The sequence below is a fragment of the Lissotriton vulgaris genome, chromosome 4_1, assembly GCF_964263255.1.
Source record: "Lissotriton vulgaris chromosome 4_1, aLisVul1.2, whole genome shotgun sequence".
NCBI classification, from domain to species: domain Eukaryota; kingdom Metazoa; phylum Chordata; class Amphibia; order Caudata; family Salamandridae; genus Lissotriton; species Lissotriton vulgaris.
The window spans coordinates 795,937,144-795,963,948 of NC_141691.1; the positions used below are offsets into that span (position 1 = coordinate 795,937,144).

The 26,805-nt window shown below is 46.0% G+C and overlaps 1 protein-coding gene across 2 annotated transcripts in view; it reads right to left on the reverse strand.

Annotated features, from left to right (window-relative positions):
• DROSHA (drosha ribonuclease III) overlaps positions 1 to 26,805 on the reverse strand; it is a 692,102-nt gene that overhangs the window by 209,326 nt on the left and 455,971 nt on the right. For both annotated transcript variants that reach the window (XM_086965123.1, XM_086965122.1), the window contains exon 17: positions 9,792 to 9,899. In XM_086965123.1, the coding sequence (XP_086821249.1) occupies positions 9,792 to 9,899 (108 nt within the window). The remainder of the gene's footprint in view (positions 1 to 9,791; positions 9,900 to 26,805) is intronic.

Here is a 26,805-nt window from a genome sequence, read left to right on the forward strand (position 1 = left end):
GACTCGGCACAGTCACAGGTTCTGGAGAACGAAGCCTTGAACGACGACGGAAAGAGAGAATTTGAAGCCCACTTCGACTTCATGTATTTTTGTGCCTCTTACCTGAGTGCTCTGATCTTGAGTGGGACAAAGAGGATTTAGGGCACTTGGGGCAGTGCCAGGCCCATCCTATATTTCACAAACTTTCTTTGGATTGGTCTCCATGGAAGCTTATTGAGACAAATTTGCTGTGAGAAGGTGGGTTGGTATATGCGGTCCATTAATTAAAGTGGGCACTTTGTACCAGTCCACACGACCCTTATGATGTATGAGGTCAAAGATAAGCTTATTGAAAACTATCCTAGTGGTAGGAATAGAGCAGCCTTCAGGCTTAGCTTGAAGGAATGTAAAGCAGCTTGTTTTACCAGAATATCACCTCCTAAATGACTATATGAGAGGAGACCTACAAAGTGTTTATATAAAAATATGTATGTACTAATATAACACTCTCTACTCGTCTCTATGTGAGACTAGGACATAAAGCACACAATACTGAATCAATAGAACACTCGTAAATAGCACTATGCACAGCGGGCTCCAGGGGGAGACCGAACCATATGCTAAAAAAATGGCATAACAACAACAACTTGACTAGACACAGGGCCTAGGGTACGTAGAATTGCTGGGACCCCAAGGAACCACCCGGAGGAGTGACACAGGGAGTCCACGGAGGACTGGTGCAGTGAGGAAACACAGCTGCATGCTCCATACAACTCTATGGGAAAGTCGTGGTTTGAAAATGACAGTTTAAGGACACTTCTAAGAGCTTCGAGCAAACCCTTTGTAACATAGGAGGATCAATGGAGAGCTGCAAAGAAGTACTGCTGCCAGGAAGGCGAAGAGTGCCCGATGGAATCCAAGCCTAGATTCAAGGTGAGAGGAACCTGAAAGCAGAGGGGACAGAGTGTGGGTCACTTCTGGTGACCAGGGGCTCGGTCATCAAATGCCCACCGATGTGGGGTGCTTCAGGTGCAAAGAATGGTTACTTGACTCTGCAGCCACGGGAACCAGAAGATGTCTAAGATGACCAGAATCTGGAGGTGACCTGTCCCAAGAAGGATGTCGAGAGCTGAGGGGTCGTTGTCCAGCTGGAGCACAAACAAGCCTTGTCAACTGCAACCCACGCGGTCAGAGGAAACAGGTTACTGTGTGGACCAGCAAGGTCCAGGGGACACGCCAAGCAATGGAGAGTCAGGGAACGTCTGGAGTAACCAGGTAAGCCCAAGAATTCACAAGGTGACCTTGGATAGGACCCACAGGCCAATGGACCAGGGATCGCGAGGAGACTTCAAGCAAGTATGCAAATGACCAGCCCACAGGACACTCTGAGAGTGGAGGCCATAAATGTTCGGTGCAAATACTGCTCGGGGTCGGGACTACACAGAGTACAAAGCACATGCGCAGGAATCGTTACTAAGCATATGCAACTGCAAAGTACGCGGTGCACAGGGGTTTGGGTTGCACGGTCCACACGAGGGATACTGGTCTCAGAATCGACCTCAGGGACCTTCGGGAACCCACCTGCTGTGTTGCTGGAATCTTCGGAGTCCTCAGGAGCTCGGAAGAAGCAAACCAGGTAGATGCGTTTAGGTGTCTGCTTTTGCAAGGGAGTAACTCCTTTACTCCAAGGGAGAATCTTTAGTCATCCAGCGTCGTGCAGGCAGTTATAGTACTTGTTTTTTTCTTAGCAGAATCTTGTCCAGGTAAAATCGAAAATCCTTTAGCCAGGTAACCCACTTTATACCCATGGGAAGGGTTTGAATAGATTCTTGGGACCCTCCTGTGGGAGGGGCAGGACAGAGGAGTGGCTACACCCATGTCCTTTGTCCAGTTTGGCAACAGAGCAGGAGCCAATGGCTCCCAGAACTAGTTTGAGCTGGACTATGCATAGGGATACCAAATGTGCCCCCAGTGCAGGCTTTCTGCCACTTAAAGAATGCACCCACCGAGCCCCAATACACTAAATCCTATCTGGGAGGTAGTTACACCTCCCTGTGACAGGATGCCTATTGCCATGCTTCCTCTACGCAAGCTTGGCTCAGCAGAAGGAGGGCAGACCCGTGTCTGTGGCTGGCAGCATCCATTTTGTGCTGCCCAGGTCTAGAAAGCTGGTACCGGGTATACCTGTGATCCACATGTGTCCCTCTAGAAGGGTGGAATCATACCTCCCACAACAGTTACTGGTGTGGAGGTATGATTCCAAGGTGATTGACACCAAACACGACATGTTTCTAAGCAGCCACTCTAAAGTTAGCATTTACAGCGAGGTTGTAATGCACTTAAACATATATGTCTGGCTGCATTACAGACAACAACGGAGAATGGTCTACGAAGGCTGAAGAGGGGCTCTGCTCATGCAGGGGCACTCTCTCACATATAAACCCCGCACCCTGCCTTCAGGATTGTTAAGGTCTGCCATAGGTGAGTAGTGAGTTAGATAGATATAGTAAACCTATATCTTAAGTAAGTGATGTAAGCACCATCTTACACAGTCAGTGTAGCAGGCTGGTCGTGTCAATTTGCGTGGTCTCTCAGGGGTGGCAAAATACATGCTTCAGCACATGGGAGGCCTCTGGGGTACCTATGCCCTGGGTACATGGTGTACCATATACTAGGGACTGATAAGGGTACCCCATAATTCAATCTGGAGTGTACCTAAAGTACATGCATATCAATTTACAGGAGAAAGTAGATAGACTGGGGTCCTGGATAGCAGGATCCCAGTCAGACTAGGCCAAAAACAGTGCGACATCAGCAAAAAGTGGGGGTAACCATAAGAAGCAGATACTTTCCTACAGTTGCTACCCCATGACCGATGACTGAGATGCAACACGGACCATTTTGATCCGTTTGATTAGGACTTGAATTTGTAAAGAGCAAACAATTTCCCTAAGGCGTCTCGGCGCTAAAAAGAGCCAGGGAAATTAAATCAGTTAGGGTTTAGAAAAGAGTCAAGTTTTTATTAATGTATGGAAGCTCCAAAAAGAGGGCGCATATTTTATCTCTAAAAGAAGGCAATTCCAGTTTTTGGTCATGCAGTGCATAAAGCTACATCCCCAAGAGGAGAGCTTGCAGGATGGCACAATCAAGTTCCTGGATGAGCAGGAACTAAGAGTTCTGTTAGGGAAGTACTATCAGAGTTTTTCTTTGAAGAAGGTAGGACCTTGTTCCAGTAGCACCTTATAAGCAATGCAAAGCATTTTAAATGAATCCTCCTCTTTTCTACTCACCGCAGCCCAGGACCTCGGTTGGGGGCCGGTTTTCACGTCCTTTGAGTACGGAAGGGGTCCTTGCACCCGCGTTTTCCTCCGTTTGTGCTGGCTGCTCGTGGGGCTGCCTTGGGCCCACAGGACTACATCTCCCAGGGTCCTCTAAGTGACGCGCACCACCAACGTCACTTCTAAGCGCCCGGAGGCGCTTAAATCATCTCGGCGCCTCCCGCAGCGCAGGACTCTTCTACTCCCTGAAGCCTAGGATCTCTGTTGTGGGCCAGTTTTCACATCCTTGGAGTACGGAGGGGTCCCTGCACCCGCAGTTTCCTCCGATTGTGCTGGCTACTCGTGGGGCTGCCTTCGGCTCCCAGGACTACATCTCCCAGGCTCCTCTAAGTGGAGCGCACCACCGACGACAGCTCGGCGCCTAACACAGCGCGGGACGCGCCCGGGCCAAGGGCAGGACCATCCGCGCCCGTCGTAGCCAAGAGGAGGCTGGGCTGGGCTGGGCCACCCCCCTTATAGTGACATTTTCATTCATCCCGTGAAGTGGTTAGTGACATTATAGTCTCTGGAGGTGTCTTTTTATTGATATTTGTGTATTTTTTAGTTGTATAAACTGTTAACACCCCACAACTATGAGTAAGGGGAGTAGCAAGGGGGTAGAGGGTTCAGGGATAGTGGGAACCCTCAAAGCTTTTTTAGTAAGAGCAGAATCGGTATTGTGCCATGAGATTGAATTAACCCAAAGGCGTCTTTCCATCGACCATCGCCGTTCCTCCATCGGTGTTCCCTCAACTGGCCTATTATTGCTGTTAGAGCCAGCCGGACCAGTTGATACTGTAGATGGCCAGGTGGAGATACCACAGCTTCAGGGACCATTATTATTATCATCAGAGTCGTTGGAGGATGCCTCTCATAAAGCGGGGGTACAATCTTCTATCCCCCCCCCTAAAATATTGACTCGCCAACATTGATTGAACAAAGTCAGCAATGGGGAGTGTTCGGCTAGCGTTGTCGCAACTAAAAGGAAAGCGGGCCGTATTCTGGCCACTTTACAACAGGCTAGTAAAGTGCTGAAAACAAGGGGAGGCACACGGGGAAAGAAAGGGAGTGCGCATGAGGCCGCTAGCTCAAGTATTCGAGTTTGGTGGATACTAGCGCACAAGTATGGCCAGAGCAGTTGTCCTGAGATGTGGAAAACCGTATTGTAACTAAACTAGAGGAGAAGTTATTGGAATTACTGAAACCTATCTCCTCCAAACTCTTCGAAATTGATTCTAGGTTGAGCGGAATTGAAAATCAGCTTTTTTCTCCTATATGCAATTCATTGAATGGAGGGCCTAGTGTGTCTTGTACCTCCACTGGGATGTTGGGGGTTGTGTCAAACCTGACTCCTACTGCGGCTGATGAGGGCGGCATTACAACCATCGAAGCACCTATAGTCAATAGAGGTAGCAAGCATGCCCCGCTTTCTAATAAAAGGTTAAGGGATGATCTTAGTAGTGACGCAAATAATGTCCCGGGGCGAGGTGATCACGTACACCAACATAGAGCAGATAGGTTAAACTTACCTCCCAAGGCGACCCCATACACTTTAATCTTGACAAATGTTCCCCTCTTGCAGAGTGGTCTGGAGGAACATTGGGTTTCTCTTAGAAATAAGGCGCTTCACCACAAACAATCAGACGGGACTAGGCAGTCGTTTATTTAAAGAATTTAAAATGACTCGCAGGATTACCTGGGTAGGGAACTCTGTCAAAACCTGTAGAGGGGACTGTGTCATATTGAATTTTGTGTCACCGCAGATCGTCAAGCTGATCCTGGATTGGGCTGGAACTAGGCACCACATAGGGGATGGCATCAGTATTGTCCCTTTAGGGTTTTTTTTATCAAGACATGCTACCAATGTCAAATGAAAGGTCGGCATGTATGCACTCAACACAGGCTCAGGGTCCTCATGATTTTCTTGTACCCACTCAAAATAGATTTGAGGTATTCAAGCCTGGAAGAGATTGATTGACTAGCTACTCCAGGATCACCAAACATTGCTGCGCATGGGGATATGGTTTGTATAAAGGAAACATTGGCAGTAAGTACCTCTTCTAATGAGAGGGTAGGCCCTGTTGAAATTAATGAGGGTACAAAGATTCTTACCGGGAATATTGCGGGCTTAGAAAAAAAACTAGATGATGTCTTATGGAGGATTTTTTTTTATGTGGAGCGGACATCATTGGGCTGCAGGAAACATGGGACACTGAGAACTTGTTATGCCTAGATGGTTATGCAACTTATTTTCTTCCAGCAATAGCCTCAACCATGGGGAGGGCGAAGGGCGGGTTAGTGACCCTGATTTCTGCAAATATTCCAGGTACTCGCAATAAACTGGAAACAGGCTCACCTTACTGTTTAGCAGTGCAAATAGCTTCTACTCATGTTGGCACTATTCTTATTATTAATTTTTATAATTCTTTTGGTAGAGCTTTCCCCAATGAACACCTGGTCAGTCTATCATTTTCTTGACACATATAAAGAGGATAATTTAGATCCTTATTCAGTCATTGTTTTAGGAGATTTTAATGTACATAGCTGTTCTGAGAACTGTCACGTCTGGGACAGTTTAGGCCCACCAGATCAAGGGGTTATCCATTTCGAGCACTCCACGCAGGGCGAATTTTCGGAGGCGCTGGTGGAAGAAAATGGCCTAATACATCCTTGTATATCTAAAGGGGCTGTACCCACTTTTAAAGGGAATGGTACGTTTTCAACTATTGATTATATTTTCATTAGTTCTATGTTAGGCACCAGGGTCTGTGGTTACACGGCAATTTGGTCTACGTTTAGTGACCACAATCCGGTGGTCCTGAACGTGGTGGATGTGGTCAAGAAACCCGAAACTTGTAATAGGAAGATTGGTAAATTAGATATCCGGCCCACAGATCAGGCCCGTAGATAAATGGTGTTGGGTGGTGCCACAGGATTTTCAAACCAACCTATTAACTAAGGTTAGAGTTGAGATGAGTATCTGTATGAATGAAAACGCAGGGGACAAGGATGTCTCAGAGGCCTATACTAAAATTTGTGAACAGGTCGCAGATGATCTTAAACGGCCCGGTATGGTGCAGAATAAATCTGCGGAGGAATGGTTTGACCAAAAATGCTAGTTAGCCCATCGGAAATTGTTGGTGGCATTGAGACAAAACCCGGTGGACAAGTCTATTGTGTCAGCTCTAAGGAAACCCAATGAAGCAGCCCTAGAGACAAGAAAACGGGAAATTAGAATCGAGGCGTGGAATGAGCTAATATCTATTGATGTTCTTAAAAATAGCTCTAAATTTTGGGCAGTGGTCAATAAACCCTTCTTCAAAGATTCTTGCAAAAGTCAATTAGACTGTGGTATTCAGGAACAAGTATGGTGTACCCATTTCAAGTCAGTATATGAAGGTACGGACTCAGGATGGGTGGTTAACACCTTACCTGTGAATGAGGCTTATACTTTATCTGTCACCGAGTCAGAAGTGGCAGATGCCATTAGCCAGATGACATGTAAGAAGGCCCCGGGACCGGATGGAGTCCCAGCTGATCTTTTGAAATCTGATGTCAAGACATGGTCTAAAGTTTCGTATAATGTTTTTAATAAGGCTTGCAAATCAGGATTGCCGGGTACCTGGTTTGAATCAGTAATATTACCTATTTTAAAAAGGGAAATAGAGGGGACCCCAGTTGTTACCGACCCATTTCCCTTATCAATTCCGCTGTTAAGGTGCTTGGATGGGTGGTTTAAAGTAAGCTCACAGGGTGGCTGGCTGAAACCATTACCCTCTCAGGTCTACAATTTGGTTTTAGGAAAGGTAAGGGCACAATCTATCATAGCTCAACCTACAACTTTTAATTGGAAAGCACACAATCGCAAAAAAGGGCACTCTATATTTAGCTTTTATGGACCTTTCCTCGGCCTTCGATCGAGTGAACAGGTCCAAATTATGGGTGATGCTTCTTCATCTTGGCGTGGATACAAATATTGTGTACTTCCTTGCTGACCTGCACAGGGATTTGTCAGCTACCATGAGATATGACCATATGGGTAATTGTACAGGGAAGATTCGTATTACCAATGGTGTTAGGCAGGGGTGCATTAAGGCCCCCCTGCTTTTCACCCTCTATATCAATAATTTAGGTCCAGTTTTATCCAAGGTGTGCAAGGATATACCGAGGGTAGGCAAACGACTAATTCCGGCACTGCTGTACGCAGATGATGCCGCACTTTTAGCACGCACAGCGGTAGGGCTGCAAAGCCTTTTAAATTAATTTGCTGTTTTTATGAAATCTATAGACCTTAGTGTCAATTTCTCGAAATCACATGTCATGATGGTTGGACGGCACTAAAGTAAAAGGGGTAAAATCGATGCATTGTGAAGGGAATGTGTTGTGTTGTCTAGGGTATCCACTTCCCCATACCTAGGCGTCATCTTTGATGACAAAGGCACATAGTCACCCCAAATATCAGCAATACAAAATGTTTTGGCAAGATCCACCTTAGCAGTCCTGGGTTTTGCCCATAAACTAGGAGTTAAACCAATTCAAGCGCTTTTAAAGATATATGGTGCAAAATGTATTTCCCTTGCAATGTACAGGGAAGACCTTTGGGGTTTTAAGAATGTGAAGGCTATTCAAGTGGTGGAGGATAAGTTTTTGAAAAATATTTTATCTGTCCCTCAATCCACATCCGGCTACATTATCCATCAGGAGTGTGGAGTTGGCTTTGTGGAGGATCGAATAGCTATTGCCCCACTTTTTTAAAATGGATTTCTACTTGGCAAAACCCTGAATTAGAATTGAATCAAAAATCCTTAGAGATGGTTTAGCACTAGATTTTGGGCCCTGTATCCCCTGGCTGAGTTATGTTTATAAATTATCTGTCAAATTGGGACGACCAGAATTGTTTAACTCGCCTGAGAAGTTGGTGAAAGGGGACATCAAGTGGGTCAAGGAATCCTATAAGTTAGTGGTCTGCATGGCCAGAGAAGAAAGAGAGCTGGTTAAACAGACTGTAAGGGCTCACCAATTGCTAAAAACATCATGTCCCATCGAGCCATACCTGAATATTGTTAACAACCCAAACCATCGTTTTTTATTACTTACATTCAGGTTGAACCAATTTCATTTCCTACTTGCTGGATCTCTGGGGTGGAAAAGAGAGGAAGATTTGGGGATTTGCTCTTGTGATGGCTTTTCCACTAAAGATACAATGCACTTTATCTTTTTCTGTGAGCAGTTTCTTCATATTCGTAAACGTTTTATTATTCCTATTTTAAAAGACAAAGGCTTTATGCAAGTTAAACCAGCTCTCCATTATTTGCAGCTGCTTTTGAATGTGTGGGAGATTTTTAATATTGCTAATTTCCTCACTGCGGCAGTAAGATTAAAGAAAAAAATTAGATGGGATCAGTCAATGTGATGAATTAGCCTAAATTAATTGAAGCCGAGGATGTTTTTAAATGGTAACACGTTTTTTTAGGATGTATTTTAAATGAAATGATAATAGGTACTGTATGTATTTTAAGCTTGTACATCTTTTTTGGGTTTTTATGGCTCTTTTCTTGACATGAAATGTTTAGTATACTTTTATGGTTTTTGATATGAACAGAATAAAGTATTCTGACTAACTGAATCCTTTCATGCACAGGTAGCCAATGACGGTTCACCAAAGCGTGTGAGGTCAACTGGGACCCCACTCATTGGCAACACACGTGGGCCATTTCAGCTCCCTAGAGCCCTGCCTCCATCCGGCAGCTCCTTCAAAAGAGTGTATACGGTCTATACGATGTTCATGATGTATGGGATGTCTAAAACCGCACTAGGCAAATGTTGCAAGAAAAAAAAATTGAATATAAAAGCAATATTATATTCCTTCTTATGAAATGAGTGTAATGTTAAAAAGTTTCAATATAATCAGTTCCTTACTCAACACAAACTGACAGTTTCAAGGAGTACAGCAGCAGATTTGATTTCATGTCAATCAAGGCATACCTCACTCATAAATCTACGCAGCTATTTATATTTGTTTGACAAATAGTAAGTTTACGTGCATGTTATATACAAAGGAGTTGTTCCCGTACAACAGAATCACATCTGTCAGACTTTTAATTTGTATTCCACAAACGCATAGCGGATGATTTGTTATGTCTCAACTGGCCAGAAGGATGTTAAAAAACTGGAAATAGAACCACTTCTTGTTATTAGTCCACCAACACTGCTCTTGACACATCTCCACATATTAATTTGGACGATGACAATCATCTTAAGAATACGGCAGACGTATTGTCCTATTTTTTAGATGATATCACCAGAGACAGAGAAATAAATTGCTCAATAACCACCATCGAATATTCTAACAAATGAGCATTTTCCAACATCTCACTCAAAGGAAGTTACCCCAGAAAGAGCTACCTGGGTTTGATAAGAAGTTTTTACCGCTTTTTTTATTCTCTGTAAAGTATTAATAAAGTGCATGTGTAATGTTTTCAACGTCAACTTTACCTGCAGCAAACAGCGATCTGTAAATATGTATCCTACTAAATTATCCAAATACGCAAGGCACCTGTGATAGCGAATGTGGTGGGTCAGGACAGGCAACATCATGGCATGCTGTGGAAACAGATTTGAAACAATAATTAGGAATGGATCAGAGTGTCTAACAACCCCACACAAAAAAAAAAAAGATTTCATCACGTAATATAATCAAATTGGTTCTCTCTCTAGTAAGTATGAATTCTATATGAACCCCTACCACCCAGTGAAGGTGATTATGCAACATCCCCTTTTTTTCGCTTGAGGTTTAAATTTGTATCATCATTTGTTTAACTTAACACGTAGTACTGTAATTTTAGTCTTTTCTCCCACCCCTGAACTGGTAGCCACACCTACCCAGTTCAGGCAACGTCACTTAAAACTGAGTTCCACAATTTTGCAAACTCCTTTATGGCTAGGACAGAGTCAATGGGAAGACCAGGGAGTGTCTCAAGTTAAAGACATTTAGGTCCATGTTAGTATGGTGACAAATATTTTTGTATCGGTGAATCTCCAGCATTTACATGTTTCGTACATTCAATGCCGTTTAAATGCCTTTTAAATATTACCCATGCTTGGGTTTCGAAGCTGAAGTGAGATCTATAAAGTAAGTTCACTTTAGTCAATGTTTTATTTCATATTTTTGTTAATCCATAAAAACAGCACAAAAACTAAATACACAAACACTAATAGACCTGAAACAGATCAGAAACTTGAATAAAATAGCTTGACGTTAACAACGCATGTGATTAAAAAATTAAATAGGTTTCGTGCAGTTTTGAAGTCAGCAAAGATTCGATTAAACACACACACACACACACACACACACACACACACACACGCACACACACACACACACACACACACACACACACACACAATTATTAACGCAACAAGAAAACCGAATTCAGCTAATACAATGCTAAGGCAGGTGAATGTTCCATATGGCCCAGTAACGCTTCTGGTCTTACTTCAACACGATGTATCTTTATCATTTGGGAATGCATTTCTTACAATTCTCCGAAGTTTACATAACATCAGGTGTTTCATAACGATTTTATTGGGCTGCTAAATCTCGCCATTTGTCACCTCGAATAATTTGTAAACAGCAGGTAGGACAGAGGTAAATTAACACACTGCAGCACCAGGGTGCCGGCTTAATTGTTCCAACCTCCTATTTATATTTATTTATTGCTTTTACAGAGCGCATTACTTCAAACCGCATGACTTGAGACTTTTGTGGGCAATAAATTTACAAAAATCCGTGCCCTCCTCTAAATGGCAGGAGTATGCAGAGCATGTGTATCTGCAGCAATACATGCTACGAACGCATGGGCGTAGGAAGTGTGGGGGACGCGGGGGACGTATCCCCCCCAGATTTTCTAGTGGGGGGGACACGGGGGACAAGGGTGGGGGGATGAGGGGACGAAATAACTTGTCCTCTCTCTCCTATTAGTTGCTGGGCCATTGACACGTAAAAATCACTAGTGCTTTGTCGTGACAATGGCCCTGTACTTAACCCGTGTGACTTTACCTTTTGTGTGCTGCAAAGCTCCAGGAATCATTTCACACCTCGTTCTCGCTACCCCGGCTGCCTGCAGTCTGCACTTCAGGACAAAGGGAGAGAAGTCGTTTGTTTATTGCTGTCTGCATCCTGCCCTTCCCCAGCACCGACTTGACCTTATTCACACTACCTACGCAATTCAGTCACTCAAAGGCTACTGTTCTGCTTGAATGTTTATTTTAAGCAGTTGAAACTCACCTAACCCTGGAACATTAAAACAAATTAGCATTAGTCGTAGTCTAAGCACGCATCTGGGTTGTGTTGTGACAGGATATTACCACTAATCAAATGGGGCATTACAAAGTATGCAGACACCAAGTCGGTAAGTTTTGAGAAGAAGCCTTTTGCTTATTACTACGATTAATATGAAAATGGAAGAAACGGAGTGCAAAGGAATAATGTTAAATTATTTATTTGTATGCACATCTATGGGATAAGTTGTTGAGTTGGAAAAATAGTTCACTTTGAGTATCCTGATAGCAATCAATGTGATTTTGTCCAACGGAAAAAAAGCAGAAAGTCGAAGTCATCTCTTGTTTGAAAGTCGTCTTTTAGTTAACATTAATAAAATACCAATTCCACAAATGTAATAATTCATAGCAATATTTTCATGACTTCAAGGGTCCGACAGAAATATAAGGATACACATCTATTTTGTGTACATACCTGCTGAGTTAAAGCATATCAGAGTGCATTGATGTGGCAAAATCAACTTTCCATATTGGTATTTCAAACTTCCTCAATAAAACTAGTCCCATTAATGACCTTCCAGAGCCCACAGTAAGCTACGCACCACATCTATATGAACAGGCCAAGCCAGCATTCACTTAGTGCAAGTATTTTCAGGTGCTACCCCAGTCGTCACTGCCATGATTACATAAAACTCTCTTAGCATACATTACCTATACATGTGAGGCATCACAACATACCCAGATAGTTTTAATATCAATTTGCCAGGAACTAAAAACATGATTAAAATGTGAAAAATGTAAATTCCACATTCATAATTGTAGACAATCGAATGATTCCAGCCTTTTGAGTAGTTGATAGAGCATCAGAATTATCCTACAACTAATCAATGAGCCGCTTTTAGGAGGCGTTCCTGCACCGGAACACCCCCCTCCTGAGCCAGAACACCTCCTTCTGACGCAGGGCTTTACAACGTGACGCATCTCCCAGATGCATCACGTTGTAAATATCTCGCACCATGGTGCATCTTTTCCGCCGCCGCTGCGTCACAAAAGTGACGCAACAGCGGCGTAAAAGAGGCGCAGGGTGCTCGTAAATCTGCCCCTGAGTGTTTATATCACCTTTTTATAACATGTGGTATTTACCCTGATATTTGTTGCATGCTTTAGTGAAGGGACTGCAATAAAATACTGGGAATGTTTGCATGCATTATTGGAGGGACTGCAATATAAAGTTGGATTTTATACCTGGATAAACTTTTATACTTTTTAATATGTGGCATCTCCACTAGACTTTTTTTCATAGATAATAATAACAGCCTTTTCTGGCTGTATATGAATTCTAAAAGTAGGTTTTATAACTAAAATTAGGATTCATATTTAGTCGCTATATGTGGTTAAAACACCTAAAAGTAACAATATAGGTTTCAAAATTGGGCTTTTTACTCAATAGCAGGCCTTTTAGTGATTCCATATAGCAGTTATATGTGTGCTTATAATACCAATAAGTAACACCTAAAACCAGTCCAAAATGCTTAACACAGTTTTGGAAACATGAGCCCATTTGATTGGTCTATTTTTCTTTCGGCGCCCATAAGGAGTAAGGAAGTTCTCGATAGGCTGTCAGCAGGCCTTGCAAGGTAAACGCAGGTGTATTTAATTCGCCGGTGCAAGCCGAGACGCCACCCAGAGGTGCGGTAGCAGCATATTTCTTTGAGGAAAGGGAGGTAAGAGGCTAAGTTAGAGCGGGTGACTCTGTTTAAGGGTAATGAGACATAGATAACGAGTACGCTCGAGTACCATACGAGCGTTTAGCCAGGAGGTGCTCAGTATTACGGCAAGAAGCTTGTTGGTTCTGGCAAATACGAGGCAGTTTGCATAACTATACGCAAACATTGGTAAAAATTACTTTTGGAGCTAGTTAGTCTCAGTATTTTTATTTGGGGGTTAATGACATATGCAGGTAAATGAGTTGTTTAGTACCACGACGGGAAGCCTGTTGGTTCTGGAAAGTATGATGCATCTTGCACAATTATACGAAAATACTCACAACAATTGCTGTTGGAGTGAGTATGCCCAGCAAACTCTACTCTCAGACAGGCCACCTAACTCCAGGGGTCATTTATCATCTCTTCAAACAGCCAGTCCAATCCATTTACCTCTGACAAATCAAGGCAGGGCACTAGAGGGCTGAATTGTGGCTTGCAGACAAGAAAATCTTATAACTTCTTGTCTGTACATTTTAGAATAAATTCAACAATACCACATTGTTGCATTTATCATTAAAATTCTTCTGAGTCCTTTAATCCTAGTTGTATGGCTTTCCTTTCTCCAGTTATTAATTAATAACCTCTTGCAATGTTAATCTATGGGCCGGGGATCTGCAATGGAAAAATTAACTGGCCAATTTCTCCAATACCAGGGCCTGTATAAGGATCCGCCTTATACCTACAGGACCCCCACCCCTAGAATACATAGGAAAGACTTTAGGGGTTCTGATTATATCAAAATATTTCAGATCCTCACTTCACAGTGCTCCGAGCACAAAAGCCGTTTTTGGGAAGCACTATACTACAATGTAGGCAGTGAAATGTGCAATTTCACTAAACCCAGGGCATATAACACTTATTTTACAAGGGCCTTCCTTGTAGATACCTGATCTCTAACCCCTAGGACACCTAGGGGAACCCCTGGGGATACCTAATATGCCCCAACATTGTAGTTTATCAATTTGTAAGTGCCCTAAACCCAAAAGTCAAGATTGGGCACAATTTGCATTTTAAAAGCACTCCTCCAACACGGGTCTGCTTTTAAACTAACCTCAGGCTACAGCAGTGCACAATTGCAAGAGCAGGAAGGGGTGCTAGCCTCTAAACCACTATGCCCTAATATATACTAGGGACTTAAAGGTAGTTTCAATACCCATGCCATATTATGTAATAGGAGAGGTCATGTCAATCATGGCGGTACCCTAACCCATAGTGCACCCTAGTGTATGTAGATGTTTTTACTGTATTTGTAAGTGTCTCTTTCAACATAGCACTAGCCCTGGGCCTGGTTAGTCAGAGGCCAGGGTCAGTCAGAGTCAGGTACCACCAGTACCAGTCAGCAAAAAGTTGGGGAGTGCCCTGGGCACAGATGGCTTTGCAACACCAGAGAAGCACAAATCCATAATTTAAAACATAACACCATGGTTGGGGGTTCTCTTTAATAATCAGAATGGATTTCCATCCTAATGAACCCATTTTCAAACTTTAGGATAATGAAAGACTGGGTAAAAATCATAACGTTCTAATCTATACCTTGCAGTTTTCATGCAGCTCTTTGCTGAAGGGTAATAGCTCACTGTTCAGTGTTAGGATTTTAACTTATAAACTGCAAATAGCAAAAGAATCTCTCCGACAAAAGCAGTAACTCACTGACCTATTTACATTATATGTATTTTGTGATCTGCGTGGTACACGATCTTTGTAGCGGGCATATTACCCCACTGTGGCTACCTTACCATGAGTCAAAACTTCCAGTACTCAGACCTCTGATCTCTCTCAAAGATCATTAATTACCGAAGTTATCTTCACATTTTTATTGTTGCCTGAAAATTTCTCGAGACCAGGAATGCAGCAGCAGGTACTTTTCAAGCCATAATGCACTTGCAACCATGACACCCTCACCCGAAGTCAGCATCCTTTTTTGCTTGGTGCATGAAGATGCAAGATTCATATACATTTTTTTAAACATTTGGTCTGATTACTATGTGAATGTAAACAACAATAAAGCATACATGCAAACTGTGACTACATGCCTGCTTTTCTCAATATTTCACTTCAAAACGATGCGAATGTATTTGTTTAACGGGTGGTGATTTGTATAGGGTCAATGGAAAATCCACAAGGTTGTCCCTGTCCCCCCCAGAATTTTAGTGTCTCCTACGCCCCTGTACGAACGGGATGTTTCAAATCACTAGTTGAACAAAGTAATATGGTCACTGGAGATGAAAACCATTCCACAGGCAGATTGTTGATGTCCGCCTCTAGGAGACAAAGGAATAGTCTTCAATAGGGAGGAGGACATGTATGTGTGGAGATCTGCTCCCAAACCTTGTATACCACACCAAGGACCATGCTGGATGAATGCAATCATCTCTTAATGCCAAGAATGAACTGGGCAGCTATGCAATGCGCTCTTTAAAATTTGCTCAAAAATTCTGATGGGAGAGACTTACTACACTCCACTGAAGTAGTAAAAAAAGAAAAACGCAATGAAGACTAAGTTGCTTCAGTTGCACGAATGCAGTAGATGACCAGCAATAGTCTTAAACTTAACTCCGATAAAACGGAGATCATGATTTTTGGTAAGCTCTGCCCCACCTGGTCTAGTACCTGGTGGCCGTCTGATCTTGGCCTTCCACCAAACCCCGTTTCTAAGGTCAAGAACATGGGAGTTATTTTTGATGACAAATTGACCTTCGCACCCCACGCAAACGCAATAGCTTCTGCGTCCTTTTATAAACTAAGAATAATCAAAAAAATCCTTCAACCCCTTCCGCCCAACTCAGGAAAAACTCTGGTTGCCGCATTGGTGATGTCCTCTTTGGACTATTGTAACAAACTCTTTGCCAATGCACAACAAAGGGTCATTCAAAAACTACAATCTGTGCAGAATGCAGCAGCCAGAATGCTCTCAGGAACCCCCAAATTCGGACCCATTGCACATATAATTAAAAAGCTCTCTGTGCGTAACCGAATACAATTTAAGGCACTGTGCATTGCCTATAAAGCCTTTCGAAAGTCAGGTCCACAGTTCTATTAAATTCCCTAGCCATCCAAGCCCCCAATAGGCCACTCCGATCCTCCAATGCATACTTTGTCAGTGCCAAGGACCAAAACTGCCTCTTGGGGCGACCAACGTTTTGTGGTCTCAGCAGCTAAATTATGGAATTCTCTCCCGCGGGAGATCAGATCATGCCAAACTCTGTTGGCATTCAGAAGAAAAATAAAGACCTGGCTGTTTACTCAGTAATTTTCTCATCTTTCTGTCACGTCCTTAGCGCCGAGATGCCCCTGGGCATTTCGCGCTCTACAAATTTCATAAATAAATAAATAAATAGAATCTCTCGGAGGTGGAAGAAATTGATGATGACCCCAAACAACTTGTGCTTATAATAATACTTCTGAGATGAAGGTGGCACAAAGATTTCTGAGTTCAGTGAAGGTGTAGGGGTAATTGAGGGGTAGGAGTACTTGAGAGGTAAGGCCAAGTCAAGCCGATAACTCCTGGATCAACAAGACCAGGATCACATTCTTTCAACTATTTGTCACATGTAAGTGACAGCCATTCATCAAGCACATGTTTCCCTGATCATTTGGGACTCTAATGCGGATTTAAGTGTCATTGGCATAACTGTGGCAGCCAAAACTAACAGCTGACGATCACTAAGTGGATTGCCGTATAGCAGTTGGTGAAAGCTGGTAAAAGCAATTGACCTTGAGGCACACCACATGTTTACTTAAAACATAAGAGAGTAGAAAGGGCCAAACTTTAGCTACTGGGTGCAATTAGAATTGTATGTATAGCAGTTCTGTTTTTTAAGTTAAGACAGCTTATATCCAATAAAATACCATACGAGCTGTAGACAGGGCAGCTGAGATACATGAAGAGTCCAGAACTGCTCTGTTTTCCCTAGTATGTACAGCGTAGATGGTGTAGTTTCACTTAAAAAAGGTTAACTAGCCCGTTCTGATCCTTCACAATGATGTAGATACAGCTTCAGCTCACCAAGTTTCACTTTCATACAGACTGTTTCTATTTCAAATCGAAGGCTGGAACGTATGGTGCCTGTTGGATTGGACCCTCTCTACAGGGTCACTCCAAACTTTTTGCTTTCACCCCTACTGTTTTCTAAATCCGATTTTGTTTGCTTTTGGGATGTGCACTTTACTACTGCTAACCGGTACTTAAGTACTTGTGCTCTCCCCCATCATGGTATAATTGGCTTGCACCTAATTCTTACATTTAATTTACTTGCAAGTCCCTCGTATATGGTACCAGGGTAACCCAAGGCCTGTCAATTAAATGCTTTTAGTGGGCAGCAGCACTCATTGTGCCATCCACTAAAAGGGGCCATTTAAAACATGTCATAGCAGCCTGCAGTGCAGTTTAAAGCTGACTGGACTATCAAAATAAATCTTTCGCCAGGCCTAACCTTCCTTTTATTACATTTAAGCCACCCCTAAAGTATGCCCTACATAGCCCATAGGGCAAGGTGCGTTGTATTTAAAAAGTAGGACATGTTTATTTTTGATAACCAATTTTATTGATTTTCGAAGAAAGCATACAACACAAACGAAGCAGACACAGTTGGTTCAATATGCAATGCACCTGAGAACATTATATTCCATAACACCGCACAACAATATCCAGCGATTGAAGGGGTTGAGCCTGGCACCCACCACATTCCACAATGTCCAAACAGAATGTTAGTCGTGTATCGCCCCCACCCATTTGCTTCACACCTTGGGAATTACTTAGGGCAACCCCTAGCCTCATACACAGTGCTCCTGCATGGCGCACCAGTCCACTCCTCGGCGCCATCTTGACAGGGCAGGGGCCGCCGGATTCAGCCAGCATTGTGCAATGTTGCTCTTTGCCACCACTAGTGCCGTGTTTAGGAAGAGCTTATCTGTGCAAGAACCGTCCAGTCCCTTGGTAATGCCCAGGAGTATGTTGGTGGGGTTAAAAGGCACCTCCCATCCCAGGAGCTTATTGAGATCCCCTAGCACTGATTCCCAAAAGAGTGCGATGGGTGAGCATGACTATACCATGTGGAAGAAGTCTGCTTGAGGATGTGAACAGCGCGGACAGGACGCCTCTGAACGAAGATTCGGTGGAGGCGCAGCGGCGTGAGATGGGCAGCATGTAAATAGTATAGTTGTACCATTCGGAGCTGCGCTGAGACAGTGATTAACTTAAGGGCCATTAGTGCGTCGCGCCAGTCAGAGTCGTCTAATGATTCGACCCAGCCTTCCCACCGGACTCTGAGCTGCGAGTGTTTTGGGGGTGTGGTTGGTAAAAGAGCGATAGATACCGGAGATACCCACTCTCCCCAAGTTGCCAGTAAGAACCTGGGCCTCCGACGGGCTGTACTCAGGCAGAGTTGTACCCTCCGGGACATGTGACTGGATGGCATGTCGCAGATGTACATAGAGAAATAACTGCGAAGGGTGTTAAGATAAAGCATGTTGTAGGTCTTGAAAAGTGCGGATGTGTCCCCCCTTCCATACATCCCCCAGCTGCGAGATCCCAATAAAGTCCCATGCCCTAAAGCTGGACAATCCTGCCACTTCTCGGGCTGGGCGTCCTGCCAGAGCGGAGTGCATTTAGTCAGATTCCAGGTCCAATGAGTGTGGCGTAGGGAGGCCCGCCAGGCCAGGAGGACCCCGCGCGTGATCTCTGGCAGCGCACCAGGGATGGTGTTACCATATAGCATCTCCTGAATACTGGGCAGACCCAGAGTGTGAAGCTCCAGCCGGTAGGCCGAAACCGTTGAACCAGTCATGCACTACGAGAAGGCGGGTCACCAGATAATAACGATATAGGTTCGTCATCCCCAGACCTCCATCATTAGGTGGGATCTGACATTGTGCGAGTGCCAGGCGAGGCTGTCGACCCCCTCAGGGAAACTTCAAAGCTAGGCTATCCAGGTCTCTGAACCACACACAGGAGGAAAGAAGGGGCGTATTCTGGAGCATATAGAGGAACCTAGGCAATATCATCATCTTGAATAAAGCTATTTTACCCACAGGGTTCAGGGGCAACGATTGCCACCGGAGATCGGCCCGGGCCTTCTTCCCCACTGGGGTGACGTTCAGCGCCCTGGTTAGATCAGGGAGGAGGGCTACTCAGATCCCAAGATACTTAAAGGACTGCCGCAAAAGGGGTATCATGGACTGCCAGTCAAAACACTCATGGAAAAGATGAAGGGGGACCAGGACATATTTGGCAGAGTTCACTCGGAGGCCAGACACTTGCTCAAAAAGGGTCAGCGCTCGGAGGCATCTGGGTCCCAACCGCACAGGTTCAGCCAGGTACAGGAGGACATAGAGGGCAATTTTGTCCTCACAGAGTCCGGGCCATCTCCACCCCTGGATGAGCTCATCAGAGCGCAACAGGCACGCCAGGGGTTCCACTGCAAGGGCGAAGAGGAGGGGCGACAGGGGGCACCCTGCCTGGTGCCCCTGCGGATAGGGAAAGACCGGGACATGGCCCCATGACCAGCCCTCAGTCAGGAATATAAGGTTTTCACAAGCTGGTGGAAGCGCTCCCCAAAGCATATTTCTGCCAAGACTGCCTCCAAATATCGCCAGTCTACCAAATCAAATGCTTTTTCAAAGTCTATAGGAAGGAGGGAGAGGTACGGGATAAGGCACTGGCGATTTGCTAGGGCGCGGTGAAGGCGTCTGAGGCAGTGACGGGTACCCCGGGAGTGTTTCTAAAGACAGTGGTCCCTAGACAGAGCAAGTTATGCGTTGAAAAATAAACAGACTAAATAGTTTCTTTATTCTTTGTCCAGGACAGAATTTATATAAAGTATAAAGGTTTTGTAGTCAGTTATTCATACAGATTCAAGTGGGACACAGCCTGTGTCCTACTACCACAAGGAATGTTTGACATACAGAGGAGGGGTTCAGGCAAGAGCAACGTGAGGTCTGCGTACAATAAAACTTTTTGCAGACTGATAAAACAAAAACACACTAATGCAATATGTTCTATAATACAATCATATACATATAGCGTGTGCAGTGTCAAAGGCGTTTCGATCCCCATTTAAGAATAAAGGGCTCATCCTCAGGACATTAAATTCATGCCAGGGTAACATTGCATTATTAACTACGGCTGGGACGTAGTAGCCGTGCTATTTTCGTTAAGCCAAAGTGGGTGCTAGTACACCCAGTGACTGTTTTCGAATAAAATACGAACTGGTGTTCATGGTAGGGGCACAATAGAATTACGAATACTACGAGTTGAAGCGAGAAATGATTACAGGTAGACTGGTGGCATTTCCGACTGTGTACTACGTTAGTTGGAGCCAAAACTGGGGTTCCCTGCAAACAGTTGAGACGATCCTCGGGGTGACTGTACAGCTCCAGCAGATGGGGCACCAGCATATCGTGGTAGCCCGCGTAGAACTCTTGAGGAAAGCCGCCCGGACCCGGTGTCTTACCAGATGCCATGTGAAAGATCGCTTCGTTGATCTCCTCAGGAGCAATCGGGAGGTCCAGCACCTCGGACTCACTAAGGAGTGAAATTGAAATTCCCTTGCGGTGGAGCAAGTCGGGGAGCGACCACCGCGTAGGCTGCGTGGCGTAGAGGGCGGCATAGTAGGTGGCAAAGCATTGAGCTACCGCCGCTGGAGATCGTTGGGTCTCGCCGCTTGAGTCCTGCACCTCGGTGATAATACGATTGGCCACCGTATAGGTTGCCAGTCGATGGAGAAGCTTGCCATTTTTGTTCACCCACCCGTATACGCGCGCCACAGGGACCTCCAAATCAGCTCTCAGCCTCCATGGAAGTCAGCCTGATCTCATCTTGCAAGAATGTCAGTCTCCTATCCAGGGACTCAGTTCTCTCCACGAGGAGGGCACCCCTCAATGAGAGTAGCCTGAGCCTCAAGCAGGGTGATCCGGGGTTCCTGTTCAGTGGAGTTTGAGCGGACTCTTCGCAAACCCACGAATGGTGGCGTTACCCGCCTCCCACAGGGTGGCAGGGGAGGAAAAGGATCCCTGGTTAGCGGCGAAGAATTGCCGGAGCTCCATGCCCACCGATTTGCGGATGCCTTTGTCCTGGAGACACAGGCATTCAGCTGCCATATTGGCCTCAAGGTGCTCGGTAGATCTCCAACCCGCAGCGCCACTGGGGAATGGTCGGAAATACCCAGAGGGAGTATGGTTATCTCCTTGATCGTAAAACAGTCTAGAGCCGGGAGGAAGATATTGTCTATCCAGGCCAGAGTGTGATGGGATCCCTATGTGTGAATATATTGACTAGTTGTGGGGTGCCAGAGTCTCCAGGCGTCGCAGAGCCCAAGCGCAGCCACCCAGTCAGACAAGTGATTGGCCTGAGAGGTCCTAGAGGTAGAGGGGATTCCTGTGACGTTGCGGATAAGGGTCCATAACCGCGTTGAAGTTTCCCCCTATAATAGTCATCCCCGGAGGCAGGGCAGCGATCAACTCCGTGAGTTGATTGAGTGTAGACCCCATCAGAGATGGTGGGGAGTAAATTGACAATAGATTGAGTGTGCGGTCTCCCACCGCCCCTTCCAGGACAACGAAGGAGAAAATGGGATCAGTCACAACCCTGTGTAGGACAAAGGGAAGGGAGCAGCGCACGAGAATGGCCACCCCCCTCTACCCCCACGTGAAGCCCGAGTGCCAAACCCCACCATAACCATACCTGGCCAGGAAGGGGCATTTATTGCCTACGAGAAGGGTTTCTTGAAGGATCAGAACGTCAACTGCCTGGAGTTGAGCATATCGCAGGACCGCAGTGGTGAGGAGCATGTGGTTGTAAAGAGCCAGAGCTATGGGCCCTACGGGGTTCGCAGCAGGAGTGTGATTGAGTTAGACTGTGTGTGCAGATGAAAAGGAACAAACAAGAACTGGGACAACGGTCCCCCCTCCCCACCCAACCCCCTCCCCATCCCTATAGCAACAGAAACATCTGTCGACCCGAACTGAGATGAAAAGAAAAACTAAACTACAACGCTCTGGACTAGGAGACGTGGAGGACCCCTCCACACCCAGGGAGTCTAGGAAACAGGCATCCTCAAGGGACGCCACTTGAGTATCTCTGGGCGATCCTCAATCAGCCAGAAGCCCAGGAGCAAGGGACTGTGGTCCGATAGGACATGTCCCAGGTATTCAGTGTAAGTTATACTGTCTGAGTCTGTTTGAACACACAAATTTGTATAGCCTAGTGTGGAGTTGATAAATGTCGGAACAATAGGAATAGTCTTGTGTCACCCCTCTTAGGTCCTCCAAGAGTCAGAGTACCCATCTATCCAACCAGTCTCAAAGGTTCTCTGGTATCTTATGGGCTGTTGCACCAGGTAAAGGGGAAGGAGAGGTAGAGCAGTCAAGCAGGAAAATCGGCTACACAGTTAAAATCCCCACCGAGCAAAAATGTTTTCTGTAACCAGTGGCGCTAAGAGGGCAGAGAGGGAGCGGAAGAAGTCTGTTTGATCTTGTTTGGGGGCATAAATACTTCCCAATGCAATTTCCCTGCCCAGTAGTCTACCCTTAAGAAAGACATAGCGCCTTCCTTATTGATGGTGGAGTGAAGAAGCTCAAAGGGTGTACCTGCCATTATCCAGATCAGTAACCCCCTTGCAAAAGCAGAGTGTGACGTATCACACAATTGGCCTCGCCACCTACATCGCAAGCACTCAACCTCTCCCCCGAAAGGTGAGTCTGCTGTAACAGCCACCCTCACCCTCGTATGCCGCAGAGATCTGTGAATATTATGGCGTTTACATGTCAAACCCATCCCTAAGATATTCCAGGTCAGGAACGTTAGTATATGACATTGGCCCAGCATCTGACCAAACCTCTAGTATGCCCCATACCTTCTCCAGGCATCACCCAGTGGTCGACTTCGCCACATCGAGCTTCAGCACAAACCCCGAGACAAAGCATAAAACCACAACTATAAAATCCACTACACAAGAGCAGACCAACAACTGCTGGCTGTCCCAACCTGTAGAGTGTAAACGTCGTCAATGGAGCACCTCCTCTAGTCTCCTTGCATTGGCCAATCCAGGAGGGGCAGGCCACGTGATGCAAACATGACCATGTCTGCACTGGCCCCACAGCTGAATGCTGTCTGAGTATTCACCTAAATGCCCACCTGGTTTCCATGGCTCCCTCGATCCAAAGTACCGAATCAAACAGTAGGAATATATATATAGGCAGTCTCCCCAACCCTTGAATTTCTACAGACCCCAGGCCAGAAGCGTAAAATATATCACCCTTGTACTACTTCTGTTAGTCAGCCTTCTTCCCAGTAACACAGCTCTTCAAATCAGTTCATCCACAGATTGTGGAGTCACAGAAGGCAGGGCAGCACCATCCACAAGTGAAGTGCCAAACTCAGAGACCACTGCTCATCAGTCCGAGGGGATGACCATCTCAGAGTCAGACTGTTGAATCATAGCGATCAGTTTGAAGGGGAGGGGAAGGCTTTAACAGCCGGCCCCGTTTAGGCACTCCTTCCTTGGGTCGGGCCTATGGAAAAGTGGACCCTACTCTGCAGGCCTCCACCCAGTCTCGTGCCTTGCTTGGATCCTCAAAAAAGTGAGTAGTGTCATCAAGCATAATTTGGAGTTTGGCAGGGAACATCAAAGAGTATTACCAGCCTTTTCTTAGAGAGCCTTCTTTACTTCCAGGAAGGAAGCACGCTTAGCTTGCACTTTCGCCATGAAGTCGGGAAACACTGACACTTTACTGTTGCCCACTGTGAAGGGGCCCCCAGTTTGTGCCTTTTGGAGAAATATATCTCTGGCCTAGTAATGGAGCAACTGCGCCACGGCAGGACGAGCCTTCAGCCTCAGAGCGTTCAAAGAAAGAGAAAGGGGTACAATAGCATGGGGCAACCTCAGTTTGGAGTCATTATTTAAGGTACAACATCATATAATCCTCCTGCGTAACATCAGGCAGTCCAATTATCTGGATTTTGTTTCGGCGGTTGGGCCCTTCTGCAACCTACACCCTATGCTCTAAAATGCATACTCTGTCAATCAGTTCACCCATCCAACGAGACAGTGGTTGAAGATCTGGCTGCAGCACTCCAACTGTGGTATTCCACTTCCCTAACTCGGTCTGTCAACTTAGGTGGTTCTGCTTGCAGGAACTATGCCCCACCGATACTGCACACATATTTTGTTGGAGGGTATCTTTAGTGGCTGCTATGGCGGCAAAAATCGGGTCAAGTTGGAGACGGTGGAGGCAGAAGGGCATCTACACCCTCAGGGTCTGTGGTTGGAATTCAGGACGACTCCCCCTGGGCCAGGCTGGGCACCAGCCGCTTTGTTCTTTGACTCCCCCATATAGATGATATGGCAAAGGCCTCAAAGTTCAGAGCCACTAGCCCCAGAGGTGCGTGAGCTAAAGCACAGGTATTGCAGAACACCCTTTTCCAAGGGGGCATCCCCTAGACCTTGCATTCCAGTAAGTGCATGCCCCACCAGGAGACCGTAACAAACCAGAGGTCAAGGACAGCACTCAAACATGACTCAAACTGTATAGTCTCTCAGGGAAAACATCGAAGGGGTCCCTGCACATTCGGCTGGTATCGCTCACACCCTGCCATCCTATATGAGAGGCTCAGATACAGGAAGAGCAGGCAGATCCAGGGCTTCACTTCTGAGGCAGGCCTGCAGCCCAGTTGGCCCAAGATTGTATCTGTTGGTTCCCCTCAAGCCTTCCGCAATCAAGAGCACCAGTCCTGGGTCAAGAGGGTGGAGGCAGAGACCACCTCTCCCTCTCAATGTTAAAGTAAGAAACTACTCCAATATGTAGTTTCTAGGCCCCCTCCCACGGCTTAGGCCTCTCCAATCTTCTCAGGTAGTGGGTCTCCGGGGCAGCCGATAATCACTCACTTTCCCAGCTATCAGGGTCGGCTGGCCTCAGGATCCCGCATCTCTAGTATGGATCAGGCAGCGCCCTTCCAGGTTCACCTAGCGGCATCAAACAAGGGGTGGCCCCATGTCTGCTTCCCTACAGCAGCCTTGGTGTTGGTGCTGGGCCCCGAAATAGGTGGCGAGTTACCCCACCCACCCAGTGCAGCAGCTTGTGTACTGGGAGCCTTCACCCTGCGCTGCTATGCAGGGCCATGTTCTGTTACCCCGACTGAGGCCCTGCCTTGGCAACTTGTGTCTTTTCCTTCCCTGGTGTCGCAGGAGGCCTGCTGCTAGTCTGATGCTGGTCAACCCCTCAAGAGCAGATGCAGCCCGCATCTTCACCGGCATCCTCTCAGGGATCACACCCCTCAAGGGGCATACCCCGCACTTCCAGAGTAACCCATCCAGGCTCCAGTCACATTCCCCAGTGTCTGTACACAATGGGGGGATTGCCAGGCAGACCCTCGCCGCACCGTGGCCCTACTTGTCAGCCCCAGGCCCGAGCTCTCTTGCTTCTAAGGAGACAGCGCCTGTTGGCTGGAGACACCCATCCCACTCACCGGCTTCAGCTGCTCAGAGCCATTTCCTCTTGACGTGCTCAGAGGTACTTTACAGGCAAGTCGTCCCACGAGGGGGGGCTGCACCACGTCTCACGCCCAGCCCATTCCAGCTGGTGGTAGCAGGGGCATCAGGCTCTGGTTATTTTTTTGTGTGTAGGGCCTCTAAAGTTGTTCCGGCCTAACCAGCCTCTGCCACGGCGCGGAGGTTGTCAACTTTTACAAAGTGGCCCTAGTAAACTGCCCCTAATTACGCGGTGCCAGCAAGGCGAAAGGCGCCTCCACGCGCCAGTTGTCACAGATAAAGAGCCGGCACGGAGCAGTAGGATCATGCGTCTGTCCTCTTCAGCTCGTTAGCCACACCCCCAATCCGCCAACTCTAAAAGTTAGATTAGAATGCAATTTTGAAAATGATACTTTTAGACAGGTACGCAAACAAAGGATGGACGGAAGCTGACCCCCAGTCAAGCAATCCAAGTTAAATCCATCGTTCTTTTGCTCACCATGTCAGCCCAGTTTAGAACTAGCAATATGCAAATCAGTATTGATTCTGCTCCTCATGGGAACAATTCAGCCTGAACTGCCAAGCCAGGTCCTCCCTGGACCGGAAACAAGAATCCTAGGACAGGTTTCGGGGTATAACCCCACATTATCCATGCTAGATTGAATCCAGTGGCATAGTGAACAAGGGACCCACGTCTAGGCTTATCCATCCTACTTAGGGTGAAAAGTGTAGCACAAATATTCGGGCAACCCCGGTTACCACAAATAATGAGGTGTCGGTCTTCAGACTTCTACTAGCTGTCATCGCCGAGCGTGTACCCAGTACCCTACAAACTGGGCGTAACCACTTCGGTCTTGGGGCATGGTACACAGGGCAAACAAAGAAAAAATGTTCAACTGTTTCTGACAACTCTGTACAAAATGGGCAGTAACCACTGCCACTGTTGGCCCAAGACTTTGTTAACCCCCGTAGTGGTAGTGTGCCAACCCTAAGCTGGTG